Below are 25,492 nucleotides of genomic sequence, written 5' to 3' on the forward strand. Positions count from 1 at the left end.
TGGCAGCATGTAATTGCTTAGTTGTGGGTGTATTTACAGAGCATCAGTATTAAACAGGCAAGGAAGAAGAGGTGGGGGGAAAAGAAGGAGTTTATTTGGCTCAAATTTTGTGAGTGCCTGTAAGGAGTGAGGAGATACAGCTAAAGGGGCAGAAGGTGAACCTGAGGCAGATCTCTATCAGGTATTCTCTCTGCTGCTTATGTGCATAGACCAGAATGGTGCCTGAAAACAGTATTAATTACTCTTTTTCTTATTTGTTTATGTGAGGAAATATCCCACCTTCAGTAATATATGGAGCTGTGAAAAGAATATTCTTCTACATCCTTACTTAGTTGGAAGAAAAAAATAAAATGAAAGTATTACTTGAATGAAGTGCTTTCTTCAGAATTTGCCAATTTAAATAAATGTTTTGCATCAGCATCTGGTTCCTGGCTCTATCCAGGAGAGGAAGAATCTGAGAATACTTTTCTTGGTTATTTAGCAGCATATCCTCACTGGTAGCTGATTTCATAGGTGTTCTCTGACTGGAGTGGAGACTGTTTAGGCTAGGCTTAAAAAACCTTCAAGCAAAAAGATCTTTTAGTTCCAATGATAATAAAAATATAATTATAGTTATCTTTCAAGAGACAGCTATAACCTCCCATAATCCATAAACAGGAGCATTAGATTGAGGGGCCCAAAATATAGTAGAAAATAAAGTGTCTGAATTTATCATTCTGACTTTGAAAGCTAACAGAGAAGTTTGTTGCAAATAATTAATTTTATAATTTTCTTCTGGCTTGGCAACTTGACTGTGAATAGATTGCGGTTTCCTTGAAGCTATTTGTTAGCTGAATTTATTTGCTGAATAATTGATGTAAATATCTCAGTGAATAGTAAGTAATTATTCCTGGCCTCTGCTTAATTTGAAGGCAAGTGCTTGGCTGCAAGTAGATGATATTAGAAATTTGAGCTGCTGTGATTTGATGGGTAGGTCACCTTCTTTCCCTGGCTAACTGAATTTTGAGTAATTTTTATGTAGACGGTACCAGTGCTGCAACACTCTGGAGGGGAGCACCAGCTTCAGCCATTTTCATGCTTTGATGCAGCAGCTCTGGGGGAGGGAGGCAGCACGAGGGGTGAGCATTGCCCATCACCTGTGCTTTACAAGGTCTGCACTGGAACCCTGACCCTGAGGATATAACTGTGGATTCCCAGGAGGAAAGAGGGGCTGTCCTGGTAAGGCCACCCAGGGACCTCTGTGCCCTGTAACAGCTGGCACAGATGGGGTCCCATCATCTGTCCTGGTTAAGGGCATAGGTTTGCTCGGGTTGGGAAGATCCAAAGAGAGCAGCTGCAAGATCAAGCCCTGTGTTTCTTAAGAAAGTCTATGCCTGGTCAATATGTACCCCAATGCCAGAAACATCTTGCATAATAAAATTATTTCATCTTGAGATAATGCTAAGCTAAAGGAAAAAAACAACAGTTCAAAACAAGTGCTTCACCCCGATGAGTTCAGCTCTATGCTTCCTCTTGAAGTTTTCCTTTTCTTATGCTGTTTTAAATTGTAATTTCTTTTTTTTTTTCCCTTTCCCTGCTGGACTTCATGAAGATTCAACCTCCTTCAGGCTTAGGAAACATTCCCTTTTCTAGAGCTGTTAACTCAGTGGTGCTCACGTGGAGACTAGAAAGCTGAGACAGTTGTTGCCCCAAAGTGTTTGTCCTTGGCCAGAAGTTGCAGCTCCATCTGGCTCCCTGGAAAGTGCTCCCCATCCTGATGGGCTGTGATTTACTCTCCAGGATAGATGTATATTGAAATTGGTGCCTGCTTGTGCTGATACCCCAGGCTGGGATTTCGTAATTCAGGACACAGAACGGCTGTGTCCCCTCCAGCCGTTCCTGCTGCAGGAGCAGCAGTTTGGAAAAGGGGCCGTGCTGGCATCGCAAGGTGTTAAGCTGGGATGGCTGAAGGAGTTAATCTGCTGCCTCACTGTAATATAATAGAAAGAAAAACATGCCTGTGGGGCTAGTCCGTTTTACTATGTAGCTTCAGCTGGTAATTAAAAAGCAACAGTTCAAAATTAAGCAGTAATATGAATAAACCCCAAATTAAATATACCCAGGACAGGTTGCATTTTTCAGTGGGTGGATGCTTAGCATATCATGGAAGTAGACTTTAAAAAAAAAATGTCTCAGGCTGGGTGTCTAAAGCTGGGAGTTCCCCAAACCACCCCAGAGTTTTGCTTTTTTCCATGAGGGTGCCCCTTTCATTGCAGCTCACTCGTCACCAGGGCCAACTGGTCCGCTCCACTCAGGGCATGTTCCCACATTCCTTCTGTTACAGTGGAGACAGAAAAAGAAAAATCGAAACCCCAGAAGGGCCCGGTAACAAGTTACTTGTGAGCCGAGCGCAAACGTGGTTTCAGGTTCTTGGGAAGGATTTCATGTGCCCCCTCTGAAGGTGAAGGGACAATGTGCCCATTTAAGGTGGAGAAAAGTGATCATGGGCGCTGCCCTTCGGGCGTCCTGCCAGGCTTCCATTTGGGAGTGAAATTGCTGAGCAAAGCAGCAGGCTGAGAGCTCCTCTCTGCGTAGAGCAGGCAGATGGCTGCTCCTCAGGAGAGTGGTGCAGCCAAGCACGGGGATAATTTGAGGTGAAGGCATGGGGAGCAGGGAGGTGGGTGGGAAGGAGTGATAGGAGAAGAGGTATTTTCATCCACAAGATCCCCAACTGGCAGATTTCCAGAAGATGGGAAGTGTTGTCTGAGAAAAGTTCATGCTCTGCTCACCTCATTTCTTACATGCTTTCCCAAAGCATCTGCTACCAGACACTTTTGGGGATGGTGGGCTTATCTGAGCTGACTGTTCTTGTTTCAGTGACACCTTTGAGCAACGTGCTGCAGACGCTGCGGCACCTCTGCTGGAACACTGCTCTTCTCCAGAAACCTCCTCACAAACTTCAGTGCCCACAGAGCTCTTGTGTTACAATGGGGGGTGTGTGGGGCAGGGTTCCTTGACACTGAGGCAGCATTTGGCTTTCTGAATTCAGGGGGTTTGCTCTTGACTAGTAAGTGATGAGATACCCCCAGAACAGGAATGACAAAGCGGAGCTGGAGTCCAAGCAAGGCTTGCTGGGGTGGTGGCACAGGGGGAAATTGTGGGGACCCAGAGGTGTGCAGGAGCCAGGCTGGCAGCCAGCCCAGGGCAGCAGCAGACGGGCAGCACCAGATAGGCAGCAGGGCCCTGTCCAGTGTGTCCCACTGGAACACTGCCTGCTTTGTCTGGGTGAGAAATGTCTCTGCCTTCCTCTGTGCCTGTGGGTCTCACATGATCCAGGGCTGCTGCTTTAGATGTCCAGTGTCACACAGCCTATCTCCTTTCTCTTCATGGTGTTGGGTCCATTCACACCAATTGAGCACTCCAGCCTTTTGCCCTCACAATGGTATTTCTGATACCTTTTATGGGTTGTTTAAAATCAAGCCCAGTTGCCAGCTACTCAGCCCTGGAAGACTTGTTACTGCTTTATCACAAATTAACATGAAGGGTGTAAAGAAAGAAGCTGAAGCAAGTTACACCATCATGTCTGACTTGATTCAAACTAACATGGGATTTTAAAGTTACTAGTCAGCATTTCATATGCAGTATTTTGTTGTCTAGTATGTCCTTTCTTTAAATCACATAACTGAATAGCTGAGGTGAGTTTTAGGGACAACCAGTCTGAGTTCCACCTTCCTTCAAGAAGGAAGAGTGCTCTCTCATGCCAGAAGTATGAACTGATCTTACTGAGTGTTTACTTTTTTATTTACAAGATCTAAGACTCAGTGCAGAAGTCTAAACAGTGACACTTGGACCTGCAAGCCATCACTGCTGGGCAGGATGCTGGTTCCTGGAACTGGTTGCACTTCATTGTAAAACCATTTGCAGAATTAGACTGAGCAGAGTGTAACTCATTTGGTGAAAATATTTAGCCTTTTAGATAGGTTTGCTCATGGAAGCTAATCTGCTGAGTTTAGCACAGCTGAGAAACAAGACTGATGCAGAAGTACTGGATGCAAGTAAATCCTGCATACAAAATCCACACAAGTACTTCATTTAGATTGCAAATTTAACAGAAGTAATTCTGTCCTTTCCAGAGTTTCAGTTCTGATTAAAATGCAAATCTGTCTTCCTGTTGTTTCTTAATTTATTTCCCTAAGCTTGAATGTGGGCATTGACCAAAGCAGAGTTATCCTATGGAGTCACTGCTCACTCACACTGTGACTGGTTGGACATCAAGCTGAGTTACTGGCAAAAGAGACCCTGCTGATGGTGAGGTGAGGGCACTGAAACATCCTTCCATCAGTGTGGTGGTTCACAAAAGGGGAAAGGATGTAAATTCCATATCAAAGCTCTTTCCCCAAAGCTCTTTTCATTTCTTCTCTGTTAATCTGGACTCTTAAGTACCTTTAGCAAGTAAGAGAGGTCACTACCACTAGAAGAAAAGTTTTCAGATCTTACCCTCATTCCAGTACTGCCTTTGCTGCAGCTGCTGCTGACTTCAGATTACTTATTTAAGACCCTTATTTGGATTTTATTGACCTACTTAGAGTGGGTGTGGTATTTATAGTGTATTATAGTATAAGTTTTAAAAGTGCTTGCAGGACAGAAATTAATTCCATGTCTTCATTGTCTTAATGACCTTGTGCAAGACAAGACATGCATCTAAGAGCCCAGACTGTTGCTGTCTTGCCTGTTCTATCACATAACCCACCAGACCCCCAACTGCTGCTCTGCAGGGTCTCACTGAACCCTGTGCCTGCCCCAGCCCTACTGAAGACAGGAACTTGGAGCAGAAGCAATAGTGCAGTAGGGTCAGCCCAGGGAATGTCATCAACCAGGAGACGCCTTTTCTGGCTCGGGGAACTTAAGGCTGAGAGAATGGGGGTTCTCATGCACTCTGCAGTGTTTGATGTATAGAAATTTTCTGTTGGTTTTTGATTCAATCAAAACACTGCAAAAATAAAAAAACAAAATTGCTTTCACCTGTGCAAGTTCATCATGGGATGTCTGCATAAGGAGAAAAGTCAGGAGGCTAAAGTCAAGCTGTTGGACTCAACTTCAGCTGGAGCTTTGGGCATATAGGGCTGAAAACTGGGGCCTCAACATCCCTGCAGCTTTTCCAGCATCAGTAAAACCAATCTTAGTCCAGTGGCTGGACATCAGTAGCCTGACTTCTCTGCCCTGGACCGTACCCCTGTGTCACTGTTGTGGCTGAGCCCTAGGATGGGTGGTGGTTTGGGGTTTCTCCAAGCACTTCAGTCAGATTCAAACTGGTTTATTAAACTGGTTAATTGGCAGTTTGAAAGGGCGGGGAAAGCAAGGTCCCTGGGTCTCCCTGGTCAGTGCCAAGCCGCAGACTGTTAACTACTCCTGCCTTTCAGAAGCAATAACTGCGGATTTGGGGAACATATGGAACTAACTAGCCGAAAGGCTTTTATGAGCAGCTTTAACAGGGAGCACGGTTTGGGAGTAGAAATTCCAGTGGATGAGTTAATAGTTTCACTTTCCTTAGCTGTCCCTTTATAGGAAAAACAACAACAAAGCTGGGCATGTTCCTCCCACAGCCACGGCTGTACAATGTGCCAATGCATCCAGGATTTCGTTTGGACACTGGGGGAGTCCTTTAGTAGATCCCCCAGGACCTGTTTTTCCAGAGCTATTTCCTGATGCTGACCTCATTAGGTGAGTTTCACAGCTCACTAATTCCTAGCAATAGCACAAGAGATTCAAGGAAAGGGGAAACCCGTCTTCTAGAAACCAATGGAACTGAACAGATTTGGGCAAGCACTTTTATTGCTTTTCATTAATCTGGAAAATCAGGGACTTGCATTTTTCTTTCTTCTATTTTTTTTTCCCCAAGTAACTATTTTGACCTGAAACTGTATATTTGATTTTCTGTTTGATCACAGATTAGGATAACTAAGAAAGGAGAACCCCTGCAGAACTGTATATATCTCAATATTTATGTTGCAGTTTGTTTTGAACCAAGTAGGAGAGAAGGTATTTCTTTTCTGGAATTGCAATCTTGGCACTGACAGGATATAGTCACTCAAACACTTTCAGTAATGCTTATTTAGTGTTTGCATTGTGGTGGCACATGTCCAAAAGAGAGAGCAAAGGAAAACAATAAGTTGCCTGATCAAGAGCTGACATCATAGTGTGAAATTTAAGTACTTGTTTTTGTGGTATTGTTATTAATCATGGGTCTGTGCAGGGGTCATCCTGTAATTCCAGCTACTGGAGTCCTGTGAATGCAAAGCTTGGCCTGAGAGTTTTCCTAGGGTTGCCTTTCATCTTCAAGTCTCCTGTATAGCAAACACATCAGAAGAACACAGCTCCAATTTGTCTTAAGCTTAACAAAAAATGTGTTTCTTGCGTTGTAATTCCTGAATTTGTTGTCTGTTTTATTACAATATATTTCATAGGAAGGTTTGGGACCACTCAAGTATTTTATCTGTGAATAAGGTTTCCTTGTCTTATTTTACAGCTGCTTATTAGATGTTCCCACAAAGCTCTTCTTTTTTTCATTGTGGCATTATTTGGGGCCTTAGTTAGAAAAGTTGAAGAGGTGGACCTGGCAACCTTTCCACTTGATTCCATAGGTGGACAGGTCCACCTGTTCACTGCTGATGTAACCAGGAATGATGATGTATTTGATGAGGGTTAGCTTGGTTTTTGTTTTCTGGGCCTTCTTATGCTCTTCAGCTAGAGACAAATGTACAGAACACGGGCAAGGAGAAATCTCTCTGGCACAGAGGTGATTTCTCCTCCTTAGCTATCACATACAGCACTAGCGTGGTGCTGGCCTTCAGGAGCCTTCAAATGCCCAGTTTGAAGTTGCTGGCCTGGCACAATGAGACACAATATGTGACTGGTTGTGAGAGTACCTTGGAACAAATGGCATTTTCATCTAGCTTTTCTCCCAAACCTGAGTTCAGTGAAGAAAATTTTTTCTGGTGGAAAGGCTGGAATGTTCCTAAACCCATTCGAAATACACATTTATTCACTTCTCTCTCTTGAAAAAGGTGGCAGTGGTTCTTTAGATCTGTTTCTGTAGATTAGGTTTATATCCCTAAGAACCAACTCTCATTAAATTATCACATAAAATCAAACCTCCAACCTCACCAATGTGTTTGCAGAACAATATTCAAACTGTCCCAAGGACAACTGCTGATACCAACACTTCTGGGCAGTGCCAGCCTCAAGACCTTAGGACCCACTGCAGTTGTGTCTGCTTGCTTTATGTGTGGTTTGGAGGTTTTATAATCCTCTATCTTTTTGAAGGTGAAAGTTAAACACCATGAACATTCAAGTTGATTTATATGGGAGGTTTGCTTTCCCATAGTAACCCATTCCTTCTGTTCTTGTGTGACTCCTGGATCTATAATCCAGAAGCACAGAGAAGGGGAACACTGTGTGAGTGTCAAGGTGATCAGTAACGATGTAGTCACTGGTCCAGCCCCTTTTCCTTGAGACGTCCAAAGGCTGTGCAAAACAACTCCAAAAATGTCTGGACCAGTGGTCCCTGGGACTGTGTAGGACCAGTGGGACCCACTCCCACTGACAGTAAAACAGGACTGCCCTGAGGGCTGGACTGGTGTCTCCAAATAAAATCTGTGTGCTGGGGGAATGACACCACCCAAATTAAAAAGGTTGGTCAGTCACAAGCAGTGGGGCCAGAGACAGACAGGAAAAATGTCTTCAAAGCACACCAGGGTGAGCACCATAAATTGTGTGAATAAAATGCATTTCCCAAGAGCCAAAGTCATAACTTCCCATTGCTTCCCAGAACAAATCCTGTCTGCTCTGTTTATTAGGTGGGACTGTGTATAGGCAGTCACTCTAAGTGTGTTTATTTTGAACTCATCAGTTGTTCAGTAATCTCAGGCAGCTCTGGGAGATTTAACTCAGATAGAGGATTAGGCTGGGGGGTCATGGGGTCAGTGATATTAAGATAGAGAGAAGGGAAGGAAACAGCGTTGTTTTTGTGGCATTATCTGAACAGTAAGGAAAAATAAATTCGGGTTTTAGGCTGGCTTTAACCTGACTCTGAAGGAAATGGTCTACAAATCCAGCCAGGAAGCAGGCAACTGTGATGAGACCCCGCTTGTTTTGAGCCACCCAGCCAAAAACCATGGTGGTTATGGCTTCTCTAGAAATTGGTTAATTACAGTTTTCCTTTAGCATGTTCAAGTGCTAAAGTTTCTGATTTTAACTTTCCTCCTAAAATAAAATCTCTGGAGTAGCTTTTGGTGCAGAAGTTTAAACCCAGTGCTGAGCTCCGCACAGTGACAGCAGTGTGCTGGATGGGTTCAGCTGGTGACCAGCATCACCTCTAGGTCCCAAAGCTGCTCTGAGGCAGAAAGCAGGGAAATTAATGTCCTGGCACCAATGAAATCATGGGGGGCCATCTGCCAAAAACTGCAAAATAACTCATTCTCTCTCATTTAGAATCTTTGGTGTCTTTTAAAAAGTCAATTCATACGGTGAACTTCTCTGCAGGCTGATTTTGGAGGAACACATAGACAATTTTCTTCAAGATCTCTAACCCCCATGTAAATGTGACTGAAATAATGCAATAGGTTCCAAACTTATTCACAGGAGAAAGACCCACAGCATTAATGCACAGGATTGGTTTCCCCAGAATAACAAAAAAAAAAAAAAGAGAAAAAAAGAGGGGGGAAAGGCATTGGGAGTAAAGTAAGTAAGGATTTGTTTATTGCCTTCTTAATATTTTATCATAAAACACACAGTCTTGCCTCAGGGCTTGTTGGTGGTTTGTATATGTGTGTGTGCCTGTGTGTATACATATTTTTGTATATAAAAATCCAGTAACATCCATTGTTTAAAAACTCAAAAATGAGAAGGATTTTGCTAAAAGCATTTTGGGAAAACCTCTGCTCTCATTTTTCCTGTCAATGTTTTTCTAAGCTTTTATTTTTATTAGTCAAAATGTTTAGAATCCGCAGGAAATCCTGGGATGAACCATTTCCTCTTCGAGCTGTAGCCCTTAGGGGAAAAAGAAAAAGCTCAGATCCTTTCAAACGTTAGAAATTTTTCAAACTGTGTTTTCTGCATATTTTTTAAATTAGAGAAAAACTAAGTTAGGAAGATGCTTAACTTCAAGCTGTGGTCCTGGGAAAGCTTGATCTCTTTGTAGAAAAGCCTGAAGAGACCCTTGGATCTGGGCAAGGAAATCTTTTAGGCTTGGCTCTTAATGGGGAACTGATTGCCAAATTGAGGTATAACAGGTTCAGTTGAAAGACCATCTTTTTTAAATTTTTTTAAAGTAAATTAAAAACTAGCATTTGCTGTTCCTCAACCTAATTTGTGTATGTTAGTTAGCATGTAACAGCTTTTTGTTGAGGCTGTTAGTGCCCTGAAGATCCTTTGTTATTATTAATATCACTAACATCATCAATGTTATTATTAATAATAAAATATCTAATACCATTTATTTATATACATGAGATTTTGCAACTTCCTCTCCTTCACCTTCAGATAAACTTCAATGGGAATCCTAATTTTAAACTAAGAAAAACTTCCATCCTGCAAATACATATGTAAATTGCTGATTTTCAACTCCTCTTGGGTTCGCTCCTTGAAGTGGGTTCAGTTGCTAAAATTTAAGAAGGTAAGAATTTGGGTCCCAGACTGGAGCTCAGCAGGGATTACCTTGCCCAGATTTTGAGATAATTGTTATTCTCTGAGAAGGAGGGGGCACTGCTGTTATAAATAAGAAAAGCTTAAAAAGTGGTGAAATATGAGACTGAGGGATGTAGGAGTCTTTTCATGAAAAATGACACATCAATGTAATTTTTCAGAAGTCTGAATTCACAGTCACCACATTCCACTTTATTTTAGGAAAAGTGTGTTTGTTTATTTATATAGTTCATTACAAAAGTCTTCACTGCTGTTCTTCTGATTTATTTATCTACTTTTTATCAAGTTTCTTCAGAAGGTTCTTGGAAAGCAGAACATGTAAAGTCCAGACTTGGTGGTTCATTAACTGGTATATACTACTCCCCCAGTCTGTCACAAATCTAAAAAGATTTTTGGTACTTCATGTGAAATTTAGTGGTCCTTTTTTTATTTGGTTTTATTTGATTTTTTTGTTGGGGAGGTGTGGGGGTTTTTTTGTTAGTTTGCTTGGGTTTTTTAAGGCTTTGTTTAGTAATCCAAGGGAAAAAAAATCTAATATTTGAGGACTTTTTTTTCGGTTATCCAAAATTATACAGTAAATAGTGCATCTGCTTTTTTGGTTTTTTTCGGGTTTGGGATGGGGATACTGGACCAGTCTGCTGGGACAGTGTTAGAGATCTGTTTGTTCTCACTTTGCAAATGAGTGGGTGAAGGAAGAAAGACAGAAGGAGGGAGGCTAACAATGAATTTCCTAAAGTTTCTGTTATTAAAAGTGTGTAGAAAGTTCCAATACAACACCTTTGACTTCAGAAGTTCAGAAGATTTTGAATTTTTTCTCAAAAACCTGTCAACTGAGTTTGGGCTTTGGATTTAAACTAGGATACAGGAAACAGTCAGAGGCACTAGACCTTTCCTCATTTAGAGGGGTTTCCATTTCAGCGTCTGTCATGAAGCAAATTAAGCAGCACAGAGAGCCCAAGAGTTCTGAGACTGACCTCTGAGCAATATGTATCTGTTGTGAAGTTATACTATATGAAGAATATTATAGGGTCTTGCACCTGAATGCTTTTCCATTTAGGAATGCCTAAAGACCGTCCCTTGTTACTATGGCCCAGAATGGATAAAGGGAATAGACTTCAGGTGCAGGAAAGTCTTTCAAAGTTTTGTCCTTTAGTCTTTGTTGTTTTGATTCCTACTATCTTTGACTTTTTCTCTCTTTTCCTGCCTGTGTTCCTGCAGGTGCTGTTTGCTCTAAACCAGACTCTGCTCCAACACGAAAGCCTTCGAGCAGGGAGTTTGCAGGCCCCTTACACCACTGAGGATCTCATCAAGCACTACAACTGTGGAGACCTGAATGCTGTTATATTCAACCATGACACTTCTCAGGTGAGCAGAATTGTTCCAGATGGGCCAGAGAATTGAGGAAAAGTCAGCTGCTTTAATAGCAATATCCCAGTCATCACTTCATATTCTGATCCCTCTTTCCCCTCTTCCTTTTAATGCCCTGTGTTTTCTTTCCACACGTGCCTCATTTGCCTGGTGAGAGAGTGGAAATTCCCTGGTTTTGCTCAGGCTTGGGGAATCATAGAAAGGGTTTAGGTTCAAAAAGACCTCCAAGATCACTGAGTTAACTGCTAAGCCAGCCCTGCCAAGTCCACAGCTAAACCGTGTGCCCAAGCACCACATCCACACATCTTTTAAATACCTTCTGGGATGGTGACTCCAACACTTCTTTGAGCAGCCTGTTCCAATGCTTGACAGCCCTTCTGATGAATAAATTTTTCCTAAGGTCCAATCCAAACCTCCCCTAGTGCCACTTGAGGCTGTTTCCTCTTGTCCTATTGCTTGTTACTAGGAACAAGGAATGGACTGCCTGGAAAACTTTCCAAGGGATGTTCTTGAAAAGAGGTTAATTCTGGATGTTTGGGGCTGTTGAATGCAGACTCCTCGTTAAGGGTGGAGGGGGAATCTTTGTAATGTTTGAGCATATATATGAAGAGGAAATGGACCTTATGTAAATATTCTGTAAAGTAAATAACCTCTCAAACATGTCATAATTCAATAATTCTGTGTGTGTCTCAGACAGCCCTTCAGTCTCTGTTTATCTTAGTTATCCAAAGCTATTAAAAACTCTCAAGGGAGGAGAAATCTGCTTTCCAGACCACTTTGATGCTTCATGGCAAACTGACATTCCTCCTTCTCCTTTCCAGTTAATTCTATGAAAACTTGGTCTTTGGATGTCATCTCCAACATCTCCTTTTTTTGGGATCAGTATTCCCAGATTCCAGTCTCAGGTGCAGTGACTCACCTGGGGCAAACCTGTGTAAATTTGACAGCCACACTGTATGTCTCTTGCCAGTGAAAGAATTAAATCGTGATAGCAGTCCATGATAGCAAATGCAAATCAAGGAGAGATGTGTGACTTCCAGAGAGAACTGAGACACGGTAAGATCAGTCTGCAGATTGGAGCAGAGGTCTCTCAGACATTTTTATCTTGCCATCACCATCTTGGGTTGCATAGGGCTCTGTGGGTCACTTGTTTCTCAGCAGAACAGCTGGGCAAGCAAGTGGGGCCCCAACATGGGATAAAACTCCTTTGGTGTCCCAGTTAACTCAGTCCTAGAAAATGAAGCATTGTTTTAGCATGACTGAGCAGGACATACCAGGGTGGTTAATGTGGCAGCACTGAAACACAAGAGTGTGCCATACTAAAGCTGCCAGAGCTGTTCATTCTGGTCAGCTTTGCACTGAAAAGTAAGGGGAGAAAGCTCAGGGAGGAATATGTCTTTAAAGATGGGGAATATGAGTTGGAAAAGGTAGAGAGATCATGACTTTAGAGGTTCCTGGAGAAGTCAGTGATTATAACTATTCCTGAAATTTTGAGGCACAGCACACATGATAAACAAGGAATTAACAAGCAAGATGTAGTGGAATATTTGCCATGGATGCTATGAAAGGACTGCTGGTAGTCAAACCCATGAAGATAGTCCTGGTGTCACCTTTTAATCTCCACCAGTGCAATTTGTCCTAATAAGTAAAGCCTTTATCCCTAAGATGAGTTGTGGTCATTCATGGCAGTTGCATGGACTCACAGACACCTCTGATTTATTGACACATAGTCCTATAACAGACCTGCGGGTTAGACTTGCGAGGAGCCGTTTGCTGTAAAAACTTCTTTATTCCTGCAAATTATTGGATTAAGTGTGAGTTTCAAAACAGTGTTAAAGACATAAGAAAGAAGCCAACAACCAGTCAGAGTTCAAGCACTGGTGTTAGTCATGGTCCCAGAGTGCACACAGTTGATGGAGATTATAACGCTTACAGGCCATGGAAAATTAAAATCCCTCTATGTATACTGGTCCCTGCAGAACTCTAAATATTGTGCAGTACTGTTGGGTAAAGAGTTTTTTTGTTTGGTAGTATTTTTATAAACCAGCTCTATACCATTTATTTTAACTGCAAGCAGAACAAAATAGAAAATTAAAACGTAAAATAAACTCCCTATTCAAATCAGGCTTTGCCAGTTGGGGTCATTCCAAAGTTTGTTCTCTGTGGTTTTTTGCAAGGATGAAAGACTCTGTCATGGAGCGTTTTTGCCATTTGGTTACCAAATTAGATTAGCCTGACTCAGATATTACACATGAGAGATTCCCGGTGGGATCTCTCTCTGGAGACATTAAATGAAGGCGCAGGGATTTATCACGTGCTGAGTCTGTTGCAGTTCAGGGCAGTCCTCATGCCAGTCCTGGGACAAGAGTGCCACAGTGATTTTAGAAGGTGAGTCCCTTCTTTCATGATATCCAGCTGCTGGCCCAGCTCTTTAGAGGCTGGATAAGAGTAGAAGCTGGTATTGTTAACCCAGCCTTGAAATACCCCATAGAAGGGAACAAGAGATCAGGAATGGGGTTGTAAGAATCAACACCCATGTGAATGCTGGAGGCCAGGGAATTCAGCTCCATCCTGTGCAGCTCAGGAGAACTGCAAAAGGATGGGACTCACTCTTTGAGGACTAATTTGGGATGCTGTTTAAGGTTATTCATTGTCCCTTGAAGGTTATCAGCAGCTGCAGAATAAAGGTGAACTGTCCATCAGTTCAGAGCGGATGGTTGAGGTGGCTGTAATGGACTGGGAAGGAGGTGACAAAGCCCAAGGTCGCTGTGGGGGACAGTGGCAGGGAGAGGGAGAGTATTTATATGAGTGCAGTAACTTCCTAAATGCCTCCAGTGTGACCCTTCAGAGATGAAGCAGCTTCAGTAGCTGTCTGCAAGATGCTGAGGTGCCTTTAGTGCAAAAATCATCGTGGAGCAGAAAGGACCATAAGAGGAAATACCAGCACTGTTGACCTGACATGTTACAGATAAGTTCCTTCAGCCTCTTCAGCCTCCCAAGAGAGTTTGGGAAGTGTGAGGTTTCCTGCATGTTCCTGAGTCCTGCAGCATTTGGGAGGAGAGGGCAGAGTCCTTCTGGGACCAAGACTGTGCCAAGGGGGTGCACAGACAGGATGGTGCTGGGAGGAAGGGTGCAAGGGAAGGTACTTCCTAGTCCAGAGGAGGTTTTAGGTCACAGGACAGCTCCTTTGTCACCCATAGGTAGGGACAGGACCACCCCAGGGAGATGCTGCTCATCTTGGGCTTGGGAAGTGCAGCTTAGCCAGGGTGCCCAGAATGAAGGGGTGTGAGCAGGGCCCCATGTCCTCCTTTCATTTCCCAGAGACATCAGCCCTGATTAGAGAGGAGGAATAAACAAATCCTTTTCAGTTTCAGTGGATTTTTTAAATTTTATTTTAATTAAGAACAGTGAAAGAGGAAACACCTCTGCTTTCCTGTGGTTATACTACATTCATCATTCCTCTCCCTCTCCATTTTTTTTAAACTTTGTTTGCAAGCAGCATTTTTCCAAATGTAAAAATCCTTATTTAAACTTAGTAAAATTTTATGGGGGTTAGTTTAATAAGTTATACTATGACCCAAAAGTGCAGTAGGAAACATCTCTCTTTTTTCAACAGCCTACTTCAAACACTTGATTCTCTTGTGACTTTTGCAATCAAGAGGCTTATGTTGAGACTTCTGGGCAGAGAGTCAAAATGATACCAAAGAGAAAGTATTCTAAGCTAAAGATAGGATGGGTGTATTTTCTGCTCTTTTTCCAGACTATTTTTCCCCTTGAAGAAGTCACATTCTTTCTCTGCTTTTGTAAATGTTCCCTAAAAGCAAAAATTGATTGGATTGGATTGGATTGGATTGGATTGGATTGGATTGATTGGATTGGATCAGTAGTTTTAACTTCTGTATTCTGCCTGAAGCTCTCACTAGCAAATTGAGGTCAGTGTGTTCAGAAGTATTAAAATGCAAAAAAACTGTTAGTTCAAAATTATAAAATTATCTGTCTCCAAATGAAACTTTTTTTACCTGAGACAGTTGAGAAATTGCCTAATGACCCGAAGCCTCCATTAAGAAAAGTAGGGTGCATAACAATTTATTGTGTGGGGTTTTTTGCACCAGTTACTTCCTGTGGTCAGTTTTGAGCTATTCAGTTTTTAAGGACATTGCTGTAAAGCAAAATCATCTTTGCCAGCACTGAATTAGCTTGTTTGATGTGTCTTTGTACCCCTATGTACTGTTTATTAAGAGGAAAATTGAAAATCAAAGGCTTAGATTTTTGTTCTTCAGCCTTTCCCAAAAATTGTGGCTGTGGTCTTCAGCTATTGTCTCTCATCTTCTGTCCCCAGCCATTCTCCTGACCCGAGGAGAGGCTCCTCTCTCAGGAGAAGATGGTTTTTCCTTTCTCATTGCTGATCTGGCCTGTCAGTGACCTGCAGCTTTGCTGATCACTTTGTAGACAATTTCTACTGGCCCAACTACCCAGGTTTCATACTTATTATTTGCCTGTCCCATTTAGGGTAAACAGCATGGGGCAAGAGTCATACCTGACACTTCCAAAGCATCTTTCATCCAGGGAGCCTTTATGGTTTGTGTGTTAGATTGTATGGAGAGCCCACTGAAGTAAAGGACAATATTTCTATGCCTTCAGCAGGCTTTGTGTTCATCCAGCAGGCCCAGCCATCACTGGATATCAAAGTGAATAAATAAAGTGAGTGACTGACTCATTTTACAGGCTTTGTGCTCAGCTCAGCATAAAAATCTTCTCATTGACAGCAGGTGTAAGGTCTTGACTTCGTCCCACACGGTTAAACAAGCTGTGCAGTGAAGTTGTTCAGTGGTCACCACAGCTTACAGACAGCTCCCAGCCCCTTTCAGGTGCTGTGCCTCCTCCTTCAATCTGTGTCCATCAGAAACAACCAAGCTTTTTGGATACCTTATCGAATGATGCCATCCATATCTCAAGTTGTCTCTGCAGTTTGAAATGCCATGGGTGGATTTAGATAGTGAGTGTTGCCTTCTGAAAAGCATATGATGATCTTGATAACATAACATTAGAGATTCATAAACTAAGCCTGTGTCAGTATCAGCCTCCCTAAACTAAAGAAGAAAATGTTTAGTGCCTCACTTCACAAGGCACTTGCTGTTTATAAATCACCAGGCTGTGTTACATACCCCTTTAAAATGTTATCATTCTTCGCTGAAACCTGTCCTTTAAAATTTAAGGGTCTTGATAATTCCTAATTACATCATTAACTTGCCCCATTGTCATTTTGGATAAAATACAACTGGATTTCTGGCTCACTTCTCAAATCAATGAGAACTATCTGTGGAATGCTCCGGCTTCAGTAACTGCAGAAACACACAGCTGAGACCATTAGGTAGAGTGTTGAATGACAGGCAGACCTAATTTGTCCAAGGAATGGAGTTTTATCTAGGGCAGAGGAAGATAAATCCATGAACTGAAGGCACAGCTATTGTAACGCAACACTCTGGAAGCATCTTATCGTTCTCAGCCCTAACAAAGTGCAGGCAAACTGGCCCAGCCTCTCGTTCTTCCAGGGAAAATGATTGTGGGCTCTCCAGAAAAGCCAGTGCAAGGCTGTTTCCAGCATCAGGGGAGCCATCCCATGAGTTTCCCATTTTGGGTCCAGGCAGAGAGTCGGTCACACTTCAGGAGTGTGTGTCATGAGGACGCTGATGGCAGTCCTGATGCCAGGTGACACGGGTGCTCAGTGCTGCCTGTGCCCACAGCCAGCAGAGCCTGTCCCCCACCTTCTGCTCTCTGGAGATGCTGCTGCAGAGGAGCTGCCTTCCCATAGGTCAGAAGAGCTCTTGCTCTGCTGTGGTGGGATCATAATTTCTTTCCGCTTGCACCTGAGTTACAGCTCCGTGTTTTGGTACACTGGGAGCATTTGGAAGTGAACGAAAAAACCAGGAGTGTAGCCAAAATTTTCAGAGTCTAATTTTCATATTATGTCAGAACAGGATTCCAGATTGGAGCGATATTGTATTTTGCCTTATGTGTTTCAGAAAATTGGTTGCAGATCCAGACTGAGAGTGAAGTCTACTTGTTGATGACAGTGCTGGGGAAAACATTGCAAAGATTGTTTTTTTATTAATAATCTGGAACATGCCCAGATAATTTTCATGCTACAGGTTTTGAAAGTAGGCTGTTCTTGCTTGAAAATTTTCATGACATCTTTGCATTTGGAGTTGTTTTACCTTGGAAGTTCTTTCCCTCCTCTTTCCATGAAGAAAGCAATGTGAGAGGAGAGAGAGTCATGGAGAAATTGGAACAAGACATTTAAAAGCTAAGATTTTTCTTGCAGACTGCTGCATTATTAGAAAAAGAACATATTTACCTACAGAAAAGGGCTGATTTACATTAAAACATTTAGGGATTGTTGACTGTCTGTATTTATTAGTACGGGAATAGACTATAAATGAGTATGAAAGAGTGATTGGTAAAAAATATTTGAAGGTGCTGCTTTCTGTGCGGTGCTGTAAGTTTGTTATAAAGCATTTACTTCCCCTTCTTTTTAAAGAGCTGGTTTATGGAGTGTTTTTTGGAAATACTTGTTAAAGAGAAATGAAAAAGACTTGTTAGTATTTTAAATAGTATCTTGTTGGTTGAATGTACAAAGTGCTTTTTCTTCTTGTTTTATCTAGAAGTTATATTTGCTCCTCGTTATGACTGTGAGGGGGAGAAAAGTGGGACAAGGGGGCAACTTGGTTGGTGTGGCAGGGCTTGGCAGGATTAGTGTTAGACATTATTGAAAAGACTGTTCTTGGGTACCCCTGAACACAACATTTCCTCACCTGTTAGTGTGCATTACCAAATGGTGAATGCCATGGAGCAGGTATCTCCAGTGTAAACTGATTGAGCTCTCTGATGGTGACTTCGGACGTAGATCTTCTAAACCCAAAGGCTTGTAGAATTCTACCAGCTTGGATGCAAAGAAATCCATTTCAGAGGTAACTTAATCTGATTATTCCTTATTTTTCTCCTCAGTGGTCCTTGTTCCACTTCTAAAGGCTTTCTTGGAGATGTTCTCCATCTTTTCATCGGGTACTAGACCTCTCAAACGTACTAGACCCATCTTAAAGAAAGTTAAAATCAGTTCAAAAGCTATAATCCAGTTTGTTTCAGATGCCAGCATAATTAGAAAGCTGGTTGGACTGAGAGGAGCCTGGACTTTCTCCAGGACCAAACAGGAAGGCAGAGCCACCTCTGCAGTGCACTCCCTTGAGGGTCAGCTCCAGAGGTCCAATGTCCAGCCCAGCTGCTGAGATGTTATGAACCAGATTTCTACTCCTTGCTAAGTTATGTGATATTGTGCAAATCATATGTTTTGGATCAGACTCGCCTCAGGTTAAAGTAATATTGAAAATTTCACATACTCATTCAAGCTTTTCCTAGAATCTCACTAAACAAGGATGGAAAGAAACTCATTGAAGAGCCCTAAACAATACATATCCAAGACAACCAAACCTGAGTTTGTACCCACTACTAACCAACTGTTTTCCCACTGTGTAACAGAAGACAAAATGAAAAATACCTTTGGAAAAAGAATTGCAGTTCTTTAATAAACCAACCCCAAACCCCAAACCTTCTGGCCCCAATTTTTTCACTTTATTGCCCTGCTTTGCCCTTTGATCAGTGTCTTTACTTGGGTGTCATGGCAATATAATAGGTGATGGTTTTAGTGTCTGAACAGAAAAAAAAATATTCTTTGTCAAAGAAAAGAAAGCATTTGGAAGGGAAATAGAAAAACTTGAACTTTTCCATATGTTTGCAAGCTCGTGAAAGCTGGCCTCAAAAAAATCCCAATGTTAAAAGGGTTTTAAGTGTGGCAGGAGTATCATTAGGTTGTTAAGATTTACCCTACCCTCTGAAACCCAAACCTTTATTTGCATACACTGCAGGCTTGTCATCCTTAGTCAATTAATGAGCAGGTCCCTGTAATCTGGTCCTAAATATACTCCACAGAGTTGGGTGAAGCTTGCAGAAAGGGGGCCTGGATCATTGTTCTGACTCTGTTTTGTTAAGACTTCTTTAATCAAAACATTCATTCAGATAGAGAGGCCGGCTGCATATTTTGGCATCGCGACCAAGGGGGAGCAGGGACAGGGTTGGGGTGGGGAGGGAGGCCTTGGAGGAGGGGTTGGTGTTGCTTGCTTCTTCTTTTCCTTTTTTTTTCCCAAGTGCTTGGAAAGCAGCTATTTAATTGGTGTGGAAAAACAAATAGAAAACATACATGGAGGTCATGACTTCTCAGGGATTTGTTGAAAGTCTATTTTAACAGGGATAGAAGTATCACCCCCCAAGCTGTGAGTGTGTGAGACTCACAGCCCATCCTTGTGGCCTTTCTGCCTTTTTTTTTTTTTAACATGGTTTCTTTTGGCCCAAATGGGCAGAGAAGGTAGAACTAGGCAGGACACACAGCTGTTGTTTGGCCAGGTGCCACCTGGAAGAAGAGCCCTGGCAGGATGGGTTTGGTGCTCCCAGGGAGGGTGTCCATGCAGGTGCAGCGGGGGCTGAAACTGCAGATACAGGGCTGTCCAAGGGCTGCAGCCCACCCTGCCTGCAGGCAACTTTACACTCAGGCCCACAATGACTCCTGCAGCTTTTGTGTCACCTGCAGAGCTGCTTTTAAAAGTATCATTCACTGTCAATAGAGATGTCACTGGCATTCAGCCTGCTCTTCTCCTCCACATCTTCTCCTAATTCTCCTGCATTTACAAGTTTAGATGCTCCAGTGGCCCCTAGATCTGAGGTAGCCAGTTTGAAACTCTGTTTTCACACTCAAGTTGCCACGGCATGCTGAGGGGTATCCCAATAGCTTTAAGTCAGAGAGGCCAGTTACAGAAATCTCACTAATCTGAACTGTGATGTAACTGCAACATCTGTGGACCATGAGCACTGATGGAGGGTGGGCAGGGATGAACTCATGGCCAGAAATGGCTCCCCGGAGCTGGTCCCAAGAAATGTTCTTGCTTGTGTTCTTCACTTCCCTTCGAGCAAAAAGTATTTTTGCCTTTTTCCCCCCTCCAACTCTGGAAAAGGGAAAGAAGGGATGGAACTGAACTTTGCTTCAAACATGAAAGACTCCTTTTACAGTCCACTCATACTTCTAATATATTACTGTAAATTCTAGTGCTTAAGAGAAAGCCATAATGGGTTAATCACATGCTCCAACTGGAGACTGCTCCTTCCTGGTTTCCCTTTTCCATAACAAGCGGGAAGCTTATCTTCTTGGCAGCTGCCAGCTTTGGGTTTTGGGTTAAATCAGATTAACCTGACACTCCCTCCTTGGCCATTACTGGTCTCCCTCCCTCCCAAGGAAGCTTGGGAATGCTGGAGGAAAACCAGTTGAGTTGGCAGCATCTTTTGCTTTTGTGGCAGCCATGTCCTCCTTGTGGAGATACTTGTTCTCACAGCCCATTCACTTTGCACTATTTCAATCCTTCCTATCAGAGGCTGCAGTAAGAGGATATTGCTCTCCCAGATGCCAGAAGGGTCCATAAATCAGAGGAAAACAGGTGTCTTCCAAGTCCAGAGCAGTATATTTTGCAGCCCTGCAGTAAAAGCCACAATGCCTTGTCAAGGCTGGTTAACAGGAGGGTATCCTCCCTTCATAAAGGAATGATAACTAGATCTCAGATGTCAGCCTGTGACCCAAGAAGGGCTGGTGTGAATTTAGGGCCGTTTGGTTTGCTGGAGGAGCCAGTGAGTGTTGGGATGCTGTTCTGGCTCCCTGGCAGCCCCCATAAGCTGCCTGTCAACTCTTGAGATCCTTATCTTTCGTAGAGCTGTCAACTGTATAAAGGTTCCTGACCTGCATGGTGTAGGGAAAATCTTTCAAAGCGGAATCCCTTACTTGTCTTCTGGCCTCTGCCCACGTAAAGCTCATAAACCACAAGACTAATAAAGAGAACCCAATCTTTATAATGTTTTAAAAAATTAATGCAGTTGTCGTGATCTGGGAACAACTCCCTGCTCACAACTGGAGATAAGGATTACGAGTGTGGAGGTGGAGCCCTCTTGTCAGGGAGGGATGGATGGGGTTTGTACTGGGGTGTTGGACTGGAACTCTGGAAGCTGATGGCCAGCTGCCTGTCCTGCCATAGCTGTCCCTTTTGACCCTGGGTGTGCTGCCTTCTGTTTTCTCTGCTTAGTGTGAACCCTCTGGGGAGAGAAGGAGAAATAAGGAAACAAGGCATTTGTTTTATTAAGAGATTCCCTTGCAACTGTCAGTAACGATGCTGTACATGCAGCAGTCTGAAGTTTGGATATTTCTCAGCAGATGAAGCTGGAAATCCTTGAGTCATTTGCTGACTAGGACAGTGGGAGAGAGGAGCCTCAAAAGCCTAGAGGATTGACCAAGATACAGGAAGATAATTGCTGGAGAGGTTTTAGGATCACTGTGTGTTTCATGGCAGGGGCTGGCTTCCCATTTCCCTATCTCAGCTTCCTCTTTTCCATCTGCAAGTAGAATTATGGTTGAAGATCACCTCTGTGCACAAGCCGGTGAGGAAAGGCACACAGGTCTTTATTCCATTGTTGATAATGTTGTTTTTTGATTGACATAATATTACAACTTGAATTCACATTCCAGAAATAGTCTCATCACTGGAACAGAATGAGGCTAAACAAGGTTATCAGAGGATTGGGAAATGTAGCGCATAGGAGTAGGAACGATAACTCTGTTACTCCACATATGATAATGATTTGATACTGGGCTGAGTCTAGAGCAGTTCCAATGTAGATAATAAATTCAAAGTAAAAAAAAAAATGTAATCAAAGATGATGGTGCTTATGTGTGTCCAAAAAAAATTATTTGCAGATAAATGTTCACAACTCTGGCACTGTGCCTCTGCCCAGAATATTTGTCCAAATATAAAAAAATAGTAAATTAAAAAATGGACTTTTAATGTAGTCCCGTGTCCATGAATTTTCAGCTGAACTTTGGCAGTAAACCCTAAAAGTGATAAAAGACTGCACCAATATATTTTGCTTTTCTCTTTTTTTTTTTTTTTTGTCTTTTTTTTCTCTCTGTCTCTACAGACAAAGCTGAAAGCATAGCATAGATCTTGAGTTATGGCTGGTGCATTTTTCTAAGCTAAAGTATCTTGTTAGCTCTTATGCTAATGATTGCAGCAGAATCCAAGCCTCTGTGGAAATTTATGGGAAGAGAGGTTACTGCTGAGCATTGTGTTGGACTTTGGGTCTTCCTTTGAGTCCCTCCAGGGCTAGACTGAGCCAGTGCCTTGTATGTAACATCAAGGTAGAAAGTCTTTTTGGAAAGTCTCTGTCCCCATTTTACAGATGGACTTTTGAGACACAGGAGGAATAAAGCCAAATGCTTCAAAGACACTTAGTGGAGGTTAAGTGCTGAGTTTCCTTTGAAGGTTTAAACCCAAATGACATGCTTGTGATCATGTAAGAGATTTGTATTACCCATGGGAGCAGAACCATTTTTTCAGGGTAGTGTCATAACCACTCCACAATCCTTCCTCTTTCTTCTCCCTAAAGCTCCCACTGACTTCAAAGGTGAAGAATTATGGCCCACATCCCACAGCACTGTGAGCTCAGACATGTGTACAGAGCTTTATCCACACATATATTCCATCAGAGACACTGACTCAAGTAAAACTACACAGACAGTGGGGAGGGGAAGACATTTTTGCAAGGCTGGGATTTCTTTTTTATTCTCATAGTCCCTTTCTTTAACCTTAAAAGTTTAACTGAGAAATGCAGAGTGTACCTAATGACTGAGTTTGTGATCCATCTGTACTGTCCATAGGAAAGCTATAACCTAAAGGAAATGGGAATAGAAAAAAGGAGTGCTACCTTATTAAGTAAAACAAAATATTTTTTATTTTGAATGCCTCAGTGAGATACATTATTGAGTTTCCACTAGAATTATATATAAATATGAGTTGGTTGGGTTCTCAGAAAACTGCACAGCTTGCAGAGACTGGATGTAAAGAATCTGTTTATCTCTTGTCATGTGTATCCACTAGAAGTGAGCACACCCCAGGTGATGCATTTTTCTCCTGATCCAGCTGTTACACTCCTAGGTGAACAGCAAAATTAGAATTGGATTTTTCAACAGACACATAATCCACTCCACTGTACATTTACATACTGGTAGCAATATTCTGGTATTATTAGATCAGTCCCTCACCCAGGGGCACAGCAAATATCTCAATCATTCACTCTCAGCTCAAAACCAATAGATTCATATCATTAAAGTCTTAAAATTAATTTTTTCAGAGAATGAAAACAAAATAAAAGTAGAAGGGGGAAGGTACATCCTTTTGGTGCATATTTAGCCCATCCTTTTAAAATAACAGATCTTCTCTTTTCCAAAAAAAACCCCAAACTTAAATTCTGGCTCCAGTTAAGAGTTTCCTAATTGCATGTGACTGTTTGTTGACTTCCTGATCCCTGTCTGGTTTAAGGGTTTCTTAAATCAACAGGAGCAGCTGTCTCCCTGAAGCCAGGCATGGTGTGTGTCACTGGCTGTGGAAAGGACCTGGATACAGGGAGGAGCAGAGGTGATTAATGGGGCAAGTGTCACAGCTCAGAGTGTGGTTGCACTACTGTGTAGGGGCATACTTACTGCAGTCATTTATCTTCTGTCCTCTGCCACACACACGCTGAAACACACGTGCAGATTTTATTTTTGCCAGGCATCAGAAATGCAGGAGTGCACAAAGTGCAGCAGGACCTGCAGCTGATGCTCTGCCTCTCTAGGTGATGCCTTCCTTTGTCTTGTTCCTTGGGCGAGCAAAAGGAAGATTGACAAAACCCAGTCCTTGGTTTTAAGTTTATCTCTCTGCCATTGGCAAACTTTTCCCCAGAGAAGAGAAGGAAAAAAGGGAAGGGAGGGAAAAAAGACAAGTAAATGTCTCTGTTTTGTGTACTGTATTTTAGGTTAGATAAAGAGAAGGAACAAACTGTAGGTTAAATGTGGATGTAGGATTGCAAGTGATGGAGTTGCACAAGGAGGTGAAAGTTGCTTATCTTCATGGCAAAGACCTTATACAACATCTGTTTTTTGGGTATCTAGACCTCCATCACCAGTGGGATGCACAAAGTTGCTTGGTCCCCCAGCATTGCTGCTCCTGCTTTGTGTAGGAGCAGGTTGTGCTCACAGATAAGGCTGTGCCTTGCTTTCCCCAAAGCATCTCAAGTGATTCAAAACCAGGTCCCAGCCTTCAGCCAGAAGCAGGGAAGAAGAGACTTCCGTTATGTGGGTGTTGAGCCTTCAGATGCTTCCACAAAATGTCACCTTCCACTTCAGTACTTAAAGGCTTCCCTGACTCCTGCCTGTATAGAGGAGATGCAAAGGTTTGTGATATCTCCATGGACCAGTTGATTCGCAGCTTTGCATTACAGAGGTTGCTGCAAGTGAAAAATGGCTACTCATTCCTCTGACTTGATTCCTACAATATAAATCTCTCCCTGTTTTTCACCAGGAATGGAAGCCACTATGTCCTTTGCTGCTGTAGCCAGCGGCATTTTATCTCTTTGACACCCTCAGTCTGCTTCTCCATCCCTTTGAGACAAACAGGCATTCTTGCCAGACACGGAGGTAACTTCCTTGGGCTTTCACAGGAAACTGGTGTCTCCAACAGGTCTGACTTAATGGGACTTATTACTTGTTGAGTGCTGGCTCAGAGCTAAACTGAGAACAAGGTCAAAGTACTTGCATGCTCTGAGGAGTTCAGAGGTTACACTGGTGATGCCAAGCCATGCTGGAAAGCCTGGAGGAAGGAATGACTCAGGGTAATGTGATTGAACCCTTAAAGAAGGGTTCTGTGCTGTGAGGAGCACGGTGATTTGGCAAAGCAGGTTGAGAAGCAGTTTGGAAAATCAAAGGTCCAGCTGGTCTGTGAGACCCAATAGGCTGGGGCAGGATCTCTTACATGGAGTGTTATCTCCATCCCCTTAGGATTCCTTGGTTCAGGAGGTGTGGTCCCCTTTTCTGTCTCACTCAACTGAGAAGAGCCTTTAGTGTGAATCCAGAGTGAGGTGTAGACTCATCCTGCATAATGCGTGGTGAGAAATCTCTCCTGCTTGGTTCCTCACATATATTAGGAGTGATGCAGATGGAACTGCAATGAAAAAGTTTTAAGGAGAGTCACTGGGAAGATGGATGTCAGTTTTGCTCGCTCCCTAAGACTTGCTGAAAACTTTTGGAGAAGCAGTATAAGCAAAGAGGGTGGGAAAAGACAAAAATTGTTGTGATAAAACCATGTGAACAAGTAGAACAGGAAGAGGTGGGCTGAAAAACAAAAAACAAAGGCAAGTTTTAGAAAATGAGTACAGGAATTTTGTATAGTAGAAAACCAGAGATGGAATTAACCCAAGTAACAGAGTCACTGTACCAAGAATTTCAGCACAGTGAGTGAGGGATGTTCCCCTCATGAGCTGTACA

General features: G+C 42.6%; 1 protein-coding gene across 2 annotated transcripts in view; it reads left to right on the plus strand.

Annotated features, from left to right (window-relative positions):
* The window catches only part of TRABD2B (TraB domain containing 2B), a 263,324-nt gene that overhangs the window by 132,964 nt on the left and 104,868 nt on the right, over nt 1–25,492 (plus strand). The window contains exon 3 of one of the 2 annotated variants that reach the window (XM_030953091.1): nt 10,900–11,046. The exons of the other annotated variant lie outside the window; for it this stretch is intronic. Within the exon in view, the coding sequence (XP_030808951.1) occupies nt 10,900–11,046 (147 nt within the window). The remainder of the gene's footprint in view (nt 1–10,899; nt 11,047–25,492) is intronic. 2 annotated transcript variants of the gene reach the window in all.

This window comes from Camarhynchus parvulus, chromosome 8 (assembly GCF_901933205.1).
Source record: "Camarhynchus parvulus chromosome 8, STF_HiC, whole genome shotgun sequence".
NCBI lineage: Eukaryota > Metazoa > Chordata > Aves > Passeriformes > Thraupidae > Camarhynchus > Camarhynchus parvulus.